This window comes from Montipora foliosa, chromosome 12 (genome assembly GCF_036669935.1).
Source record: "Montipora foliosa isolate CH-2021 chromosome 12, ASM3666993v2, whole genome shotgun sequence".
NCBI classification, from domain to species: domain Eukaryota; kingdom Metazoa; phylum Cnidaria; class Anthozoa; order Scleractinia; family Acroporidae; genus Montipora; species Montipora foliosa.
Genome location: NC_090880.1, coordinates 15,128,079 through 15,137,594, shown reverse-complemented (window position 1 = coordinate 15,137,594; position 9,516 = coordinate 15,128,079). Strand labels below are relative to the sequence as shown.

General features: G+C 38.1%; 1 protein-coding gene across 3 annotated transcripts; it reads left to right on the top strand.

Moving 5' to 3' along the window:
- Positions 1–2,447: 2,447 nt before the first annotated feature.
- Positions 2,448–9,516, top strand: LOC137979308 (uncharacterized). 3 transcript variants are annotated; one of them, XM_068826548.1, is made up of 6 exons: positions 2,448–2,602; positions 4,554–5,461; positions 5,659–5,792; positions 5,943–6,126; positions 6,722–6,901; positions 7,772–9,516. In XM_068826548.1, exons 2-6 carry the CDS (start codon positions 5,401–5,403, stop codon positions 7,915–7,917), a joined length of 705 nt encoding a protein of 234 aa, XP_068682649.1. In that variant the 5' UTR covers positions 2,448–2,602; positions 4,554–5,400; the 3' UTR covers positions 7,918–9,516. The 3 variants fall into 3 exon arrangements, with proteins under 3 accessions (XP_068682649.1, XP_068682647.1, XP_068682648.1); XM_068826546.1 differs by lacking the exon at positions 2,448–2,602 and adding an exon at positions 3,228–3,503; XM_068826547.1 differs by lacking the exon at positions 2,448–2,602 and having other exon boundaries at positions 4,166–5,461.

Here is a 9,516-nt window from a genome sequence, read left to right as displayed (position 1 = left end):
ACAAATGCATTTTGAAGGATATCGATTTCCTTGCATTGAAATACCGCCCACTCTGCAGAGACAACGTTACCGGTTACAGTACTAGTTAGTGGTATCTTTTTGAGGTTTAATTTTCATTCATTATGGCGAATGGACAAGGAGGAAAGGGGTCATCAAAAAGCATTTCGAGAGATAGGAGAAAACAGCATTCGGGCAGAAAGTGGTACTTCGCTAAGAAAAGAAACGGAGAGGTTCGTACATTGTATGCCCACAACAAATCACCTATGCAGGCACAAGATGGCACTGATCCAGGGAGTGTGGTTCAGATAAAAAGTACAGATTATTTCGGCAAGATCAAGGTATGTATGTTTTTCAAAATCTTTGCCTCAACTGCAACATAAATTTCCGAGGTAGACCTGCATCCAGGCTCTCCTTGTTTTTTGCAGAAGACACTAGGCACGTGTCTCGAACGTGTCCAGTTACCGGAGCTTCCACCATCGGTTGACCGATGTAGTTTAAACGTAAGATTTAATTGTCAGTAACCTCATGAAAGGAAGGAAGAGTAGGGGTTAAAATAGGAAAGAAAAGATACGAAAAGGAGCTACAAATATGAGCGAAACGCGGTATGCGGACGTTGTGAAAGTGTCATGATATTTTTTTTTGCCCTGGACGTGAGGACGTTAGGGTCCGTACGCACTCGGCTGACAAAATTAGTTTAGCCCTACCAAAAATCTGGACAAAAATTTTGCCTCCACCTAATTTTCAATATGATTATCATTTATACTGTAGCATTGGAAAGTAACAAAATATTTGTGAACCACAACGTGTCAATCTCTTTGAAATTGAGCCATTTAAGTGCTCTTTGCGGGAAAGTTTTAATCTTATCTATTATCAAAAATGTTGACAGTTCACTAGATCAAATGATTGACGTTTCCCTTCGATCATGGCTCCGCAGCCGGATGACGGCGCCTCCGAAGTTTGGTGGGAAAAAAAATCACGGAACGCACTGACGAAGATTTTTTCGCAAAATTCACAAATATTTGCGTAGTGCGTACGGGCCCTTATCGTTCGTGCGGCTTTTTTTTCCTTTGTCTTGGGACTTATCATCCAGCTCAAAGGAACCTTGCACCAACAAGAAAGTTCCGCATAATAAATAGTAATAATAATAATGGAACTTTATTTTCACACGATAATGTTTAAAGCTAAATAGCTTGTGAAGTCGTGCACAAATGAATAAAATCAAAGTAATATTTATCAAATAATATCCTTTTGTTAATCAAATCAAAAGTAGCCAATCGGTCTCTGGCAGCTGGCACATTAATGACAATAGGTGACGTCAACGATTTTTCCGCTGAACCGACATTTGGTCACCGCGTTGTTTACTTTCAGGTTCTGAGAGCATGAGATTGGGCTGTTGTGTCATAAAATCGGTGTTTTTCTGCTTTTCAGGTGAAATATTCTTCTGACAAAAGCCTTCTTCTCGACCTCTCGTTTTTTAATGCGGCAGACGAGCTTAATAAACAGCTGTTTTTGGAAATTGCCGATGTCTCCAAATTTGGACAACTAGCATCAGAGCTACTGGCTGTTGAGTTCTGTGAATCAAGGGCTGGTAAAAGGAAAAGTGCTGTTGCTTGTGAAAATGACATTGACAAAACTAAAAGGCCACGAACCGAAACAAACTCTTGTGCTACAGGATCTCTTAACACACCTGGGTCCTCGCACGTCCATGCTGTGTCGTCAAACGTCGGCGCCAGCACCAGCAGCACCTCCAACACAATGATAAATTCCAGCCCTCCCGCTGCAGCATCAACCAGCCAGTCCACTTCCAGTGTAGATGAAGATGATGTATTACTGGATTCATCTCATCAATATTATGCGATATCTTTACGTAAGTATTTGGAAATTTATTTTCTTTGCCTCAAGATATCAAGTCATGATGTACATGTAACCGTAGGCAGCCCAAGTTCGCGTCAGTAGAGAGCGTGTAATAATTAATTACTAGTGGGAAGATGACCTTTGGGGGCAAGGGGTATTGGGTTACACGCAGCCGTTGAGAATTTACACGCCTTATAAGACTTTGTATGGGAAATAAAATACCAATAGAATGAATAAAACTGACTCAACTCTGATGTATTCTTGGCCGTTTTGGTGCTTATTTTACCGTTTCGGGCATTCCGGGCAATTTCACGGAATGCCCGAAACTGTAAAATATTAATTATTACCCGCTCTCTAGTGACGCGAACTTGGGCTGCCTACGATGTAACTATGTGTCTTTTATAATACTACACCCCTAACATTTTTAATATTTGTATAGGTCCCCGAAAAGTTCTGGTTTCAAGTCTTAAGGCCCCAAGGAAAGCCTACATGCTTCGGGACATCGACGACGTATTTGTGAAATCCCTTATAAGGGAATTCAAAGAGAACGAAGTTCTGCTTGGCTTAAAGCCTCTGTTGGTGATAGTGAAAGGTCTTCAAACACCTCGTGACTTTAGGGAGGAAATGCTGGATTCGTACGAGTTAGAAGTGATTGGTGGCAACCATCGTAGAGCTGCGATGCAAGCAATCCAGGTGGAAAAGCCATCCTGTTCCCAGTACGAGTATACAGAGGCTGTACTATTTTCTGGTTAGTTCAAGTACATTATTCTTTAAGTCTTGTACCTAGAAGGCGCCTTGGCAATGCCGACATTTGACATAACCGATAAGAAGATTTCGTTTTTATTGGTCAATACAAAAGGTATATATTTTGCTGCTTTGTTGAAATGCCAACTGTCTTCTCCACCAATCACTGATACTAATCACTATTGAATCAATTATATTACTTTTTTGGGAGCAGGAAGAACGATAGAAGCTGCTTACAAATACAATAATTGCTTTTACCTCGGTGTAAAAACCTGGGAAAATTTTTCTTTGTTTTGTTAGCTTGTGGTAGGGTAGAGTTGTATCATTTCCCTAGCCAAACGCGAGCCCGAGTCAACCATGAGCCACGAGCCAACCTCGAGTCAAGCCCAAACGTTTTCATGTTTTTTTCATTTTTGAGTTTTATGGCCACAGAAACGCATTTAAAAGTTTGTAGAAACATACTCACCAGTTTTGTACAATATGTCATTAACTCTTGCAATATGCCTATTGCAAGAGTTAAGCTTAAGTTTAATTCCTGCATACCTCGATATCCATTAATTTTCCTCACGGATTCTGACCTTTGTTAATTACACCCAACTGATGCAGAAGTTCCATTTCAACGACACACTGTGAAAATTGATGTGGAATAAAAATATTTATAGCATTTCGTGCCGCTCGAGCGCCATCTTGTGTTTCATACACAGGGTACCCATACAATAAATATTAGATCCCAACCCATTCTCTCCGCGGCCAAATTGATGGAGGACATGTTTTTCGGTAACATATGTTCTTCCTTGTGTACGGGTTTTAAGGGGAAAGTTGTCCAAGAACCTTGAAGCACAGCATTGCTGTGAGTGGAGATATTATCAGTGGCCGGCAAGGTTTTGGGTTCTATCACACCTACAGTAAGTACGTTTTGTAACAATTGGCGAGATTCCTTCATCTTTGAGAAGTAGAAGAACTAAGCAGCTTCAACCATAGTAACAGACGAACATGAAACTCAAAAGAGAGAAAAAAAAAGAAAACATTTGGGCTTGATTCGAGGTTGGCTCGTGGCTCATGGTTGACTCGGGCTCGCGTTTGGCTAGGGAAATGACAGAACTCTGGTAGAGTACTGAAGGTTATACACCTTATTCCAAAATGGCCGCCATTTAAATATTCTTTTGTTTTTATTCAAATAAGCCCTTGATGCCTCGTTCTTAACCTGAAAATTCAAAAGAATATTTTATCTTGAACGAGGCAACAAGGGCCAATTTGTATCCGCATAAATCAGTGGCCATTTTGGAATAAGGTGTATTGTTTGATGTTTTTTCGCTCTTTTGTTGTCCTTTGTGTTACATCATCTGTGAGTTTCACAGGTTTTTACATCGAGGATGAGAAACTATTCACCACCAAAGTGGAGATAGCTAGTGGTGCATCTTTATCAACCCGTGAAGCGTGAAAGTAAATATCTACCACTTAAACTACTGACACCGAGGTGAATAGTTGTTTTAGTGTATACTAAAACAGTAAGATAATAAATTATAGCATGAAAAAAATGATTTTAACTCATTTATTCCTGCAAAGATTATGATATTTTTGGGTGCAAATTCCTCGGGAATCGCTCGGAGGTGAATAGCAAAGGATATCTGTAGTTTGAATTGCCAATCAGCCCGCACGTTCAGTGCTATCCACTGTTTTAGTACATACTGACAAACAATAGCAGGTTACGAGAGCTTCAACACTGCTGGCTCCAAGAGATTTTTGCTCTGGGAACTCAGGTTTTCCCCTCTCCTCAAAAACCAACATTTCATTTGATTTGTTCTGATTTCAGTTGATTTGCAGTCTCCCCCAATTAGTGGTTGGCTAAATAACCTTGAGACTTAAATAAAGTGATTATTATTATTATTATTATTATTACTTTTTTTTTTTTTTTTTTTTTTTTTTTTTTTTTTTTATTATTTTTTTTTTTAAAGAAATGCCAAAAGCAGAGGTCCTGAGATTGGCATACAAGCACAATAGGATGGACCAATTCCATCATGAAATGACTACACAAGAAAAGGTACTGTACATGTATCAAATCCATAATGCAGATTTTATCATATATGCCTTCAAATGCAGAAGTTTGCCTTTAAAATGTGCTTTTGTTCGATGTTTCATTTCCCTTTTTTCCTAATTTTTGGCTCCCACACATTTTGTATGTTAACTTGGATCATGCTAACTTTGAGCCATGTCAACAGTCATTTGTTACACTTAATTTCTAGCTATGTTGTAGCGACCTGTACATGTATGATGTAATAGTAATATTATTGTTTGCGTAAGCTTAAAAAAATATTGAGTACTTTAGAAGTTCACACAATAAAACATACACAGTTGAGTCCTAATCTAGAACCTGATTTGTGACTTAAACCAATAATTGTCTGATGCAGATTTGAGTTTGGGATCAACTGTAATCCACAAGTTAAATGCCTGTACCCCTGTAATCTTGTGTAGCATACCTCCTCTCTTTTCAGACATAACAGTCATAATACATCTTTGATGACCCATTCTAAATACAGCAAAATACAGTCATAATACATCTTTGATGACCCATTTTAAATACAGCAAAATACAGGCATAATACATCTTTGATGACCCATTCTAAATACTTGTGTGTACAGCTGGTGTGCTGTGATTATGAAGTTGTGTTTATTGGGCCAGTCTACCTTATTCATACTTTAACGCATTGTTTATCAATAATTAAGGTTTCCAGATTTTACATCAGAAGAGCTCCTCCAGCAGGTTATTGGCTCAGTTCATAAACGAAAGGCAGACAGGGAGTTCATGGCACTTATTGAAAGAGCCTTGCAAGCTGAAGTGTCAGTGCAAGATAATGGCCAGAGTGGTAATTCTTAAGTTTTAATGCATCTATAGAATTGTGATTACTACAACAGACAGTTCTTAACAAACATTTTCATACATTACATGTACATTGTACATGTGCATTTTATTGATGCTAATTATTCAGTGGGAGTGTACTTTAGTTGCCAACACTAACATCGTTTGACTGATGACTAATTTGACTGCTCTTTTTCATTGAAGGCCACTCCACACTGTGTAAAATCAATGGAACATGGTATTGCGCTTTAAGATCTGAGGGACATAAAGTCACTTCAGAACTCCTAAGGAACATCCCATTCACTGGCGCAGACCTCACAGTGATACAGGACCAACCAGTAAGTTCAACAATGTGCAAACTGATTTTTTAATTAGTGGTTTAATACCATTCATAAGGAGTATTACTAAATTAAGTCGCAAGTACTGTAAAATACTTTAATTTCGATTATAGGGTATTGATATAAGTTGTTATTTATGTCTACTTCTAGACCTGGTGTGAGGAGAAAGTTAAATCGGTGATAAGACAGATCTGTGGTCTGAATACAAGATCAAAACTTTCAAACTACATAATTGTGATAAGAAAGAAGTCAGATACAAGCCTCTTTGAAGAATGCACCCCAGCTGGCAAGGGTCACATTATGTATGTGGCCTGGAGTGGAATGTCTGCCAAAGGTATCAGACTAGTGTGTTAATGCTACATGTATTTGCAACCAAGGTGACCCAGACAGATTTTCCTTTAACATGTTGGCTAGTACACTGTAAATAATTAGAAACCCACTAACTCAACCGTTACAATGGAACAAAAATATAGTTCCTAACTATATATTTTGATAATTGTTTAGAGAGCAGGATTGGTGATGATTTTAAGAATCTCGACATTACTAAGACTTTTGGTATTCTTTAAGAACTCTCAAGCCTCTGTACAATACACTGCGCTTTTATGTTACTGACTTTGCCTGTCCTTACAAATCTCAGCATATCTTTTTTAACAGAAAATTAGGAGATAAGGAGATAATAATTATCTATGGTAATAGACTATGATTAACCAATGAACTAATGAGAACAATAATATTATTGTTCTCATTATTTATGCTGTTTTTCAAGGATTTGTGACCCATCTTTAGCAAACATATTTATAACCTTGCAATAATGAGAAGTCAACAATGATGACCACTTAATCGCCTGTACATTATTGTCAGTGTTAAGTCTGACTTAAGCTAAGTTTTCTCTCTGTAATGTTCTTTATTAAACTTGTCTTATTAAACAGCTGGCACTGGACTCACAAATACAGTGGAAAAGGTTGCAGTCCTTTTTGTTGGCACAACTTCAAGGAGTGCCACAAATTGGTTTGTTGCCAAGAAAGAGCAAGATCTCATGAGACACCTCATAGAGGTCTTCATACCACCCAGAGGGATGCTGCTAGAGTTAGGGAGTTCACAGGCTCAAGGTACTTGGATTCCTGCTTATTTTTCTCCTGCTTGCAGTCTTTGATTTTCCTCAACGTGTTATTACAGTAATGCACAATTTACAGTGATCCAGTCAACAACTTCAGGTAGTCAATAGAATGATATGCATCTCTCTAATTCTTCTTTAGGTGATTCCCTGGTTTTGCATGCACAACCATACAGCGCATAATTTCTTGCATCAGTTGCGCACACAGTAGTGCGGGCACATTGATAAATAGCGGATTTTCATTGACGCCAAACTTAATCCGTCAAGGAGTGGCTATTTTGTCCTTAAACGAGTACAGTGACCCCCCATTTTTATTTTGTATTTTTGTTGAGAGTGTTGTCTTCGTGAAGTAGTAAAAAAAAATAAGCATAAATCTATGGCCAGTTTTTTGGAAATTTCACAAAACTGTATGGAAGAAGCCATTACAAGTGGAACAGACGCTCTAATAAAATCTATTTTGGGCTGATAAGTACTCCCAAAGCCATTCAAATACATTTTTTCAGGTACATAAGTGAATTAACCATAGACTGAATGACACCAGGCTTTGCGTTATATCATGGATTGCTTTTAGAAAATAGAGCTTTATTTGTCCAACATCGGGATGCACTGCAATTGTCAATGTGTCTTAAACAGCTGTGTTTGTAAGCATCGTCCATGGAAACGAGCACGATGACCTCCCTATTTTTATTACATTTTTATCATCTTCTTGACAGTGTGCGAAGTTTCACCTGAAATCTACGACAAGTTATATTCTAGGGAATCACCCTTGCTTCGTCATTTAACTTGTCAGGTCAGGAAGCCAGAACAGTTTAAAATAACTTAAGTAAGTAGAGTAATTGTGTTTGTTTATTAATCCCGTTTGCAGTGTCTTCTTCCCTAATACCAGCATTTGACTGCAAAGTGAATCTCCTGAGCATCTACGACAAACAAGATCCAGTCAGTGCATTCAACATGGAGATCACAAAACTGAGCAATGCAAGATCATCAGCGTCAGGCACTGATGCGGAGTGAAACTTTGCTGTTTATTGGTTGTCTTAAATTGGTGAAGCAAAGATCATGCAGACATAATTCCTAAAACTTTTAAAAGACATTTGCTGAGATTTCGTTTCGTTAATTATAAATTACCTACAAAAGTCTTGAGCGGAAAGCTTAACATTTAAGAACATTTCCTCCATAACAAGTTCCCCACGCTCTTTGATTGTGTATTTACATGGAAATTTCTATCTATTAGACACCGTGTGGCAAAGAATACCTGGAACTATTTTATCTAAGCAACTGGGATGTACGTGGAAATTTCTATAGACAACTTGTGGCAAAGAATATCTGAAACTACTTTGCCTTGGCAACTGGGATGTACATGGAAATTTCCACAGACACCTTGTGGCAAAGAATATCTGAAACTATTTAGTCTAAGCAACTGGGATGTATATGGAAATTTCCATACATACCTTGTGGCAAAGAATATCTGAAACTATTCGTCTAAGCTAGTGGGATGTACATGGAAATTTCCACAGACACCTTGTGGCAAAGAATATCTGAAACTATTTCGTCTAAGCAACTGGGATGTATATGGAAATTTCCATACACATCTTGTAGCAGAGAATATGTGAAACTACTTTGTCTTGGCAACTGGGATGTACGTGGAAGTTTCTATAGACACCTTGTGGCAAAGAATATCTGAAACTATTTTATCTAAGCAACTGGGATGTACATGGAAATTTCCGTAGATACCTTGTGGCAAAAAATATCTGAAACTATTTCGTCTAAGCAACTGGGATGTACATGGAAATTTCCATGGACACCTTGTAGCAAAGAATATCAGAAACTATTTCGTCTAAGCAACTGGGATGTACATGGAAATTTCCATAGATACCTTGTGGCAAAGAATATCTGAAACTATTTAGTTTAAGCAACTGGGATGTACATGGAAATTTCCATACACATCTTGTGGCAGAGAATATCTGATACTACTTTGTCTTGGCAACTGGGATGTACATGGAAATTTCCATAGATACCTTGTGGCAAAGAATATCTGAAACTATTTCGTATAAGCAACTGGGATGTACATGGAAATTTCCATAGACACCTTGTGGCAGAGAATATCTGAAACCACTGTGTCTTGGCAACTGGGGTGTACATGGAAATTTCTATAGACACCTTGTGGCAGAGAATATCTGAAGCGATTTCGTCTAAGCAACTGTGATGTACATGGAAATTTCCATACACATCTTGTGGCAGAGAATATCTGAAACTACTTTGTCTTGGCAACTGGGATGCACGTGGAAATTTCTATAGACACCTTGTGGCAGAGAATATCTGAAACGTTTATTTAAGAAAGTAGGCTTTGACATTATTAATTTTGGAAAGACCACTGTTGGCATAGATTATCAAATCTATTACATGAACTTCACAAGAAAATTATTTCTCGTACGTTTGGAGCATAACAAACCATTCCTGTGCTACAGATGAGCTTTTGGTGAAATATATTTGTATTATTATAGAGCTGTGTACCATAAACAGATGGAAACATGCAATCCGTCGCACTAAGAGTGTTGCTGTTTAGCAACGCCGTGGCTAATGCTGTTACCAAGCATTAAAAATGAACTCCGA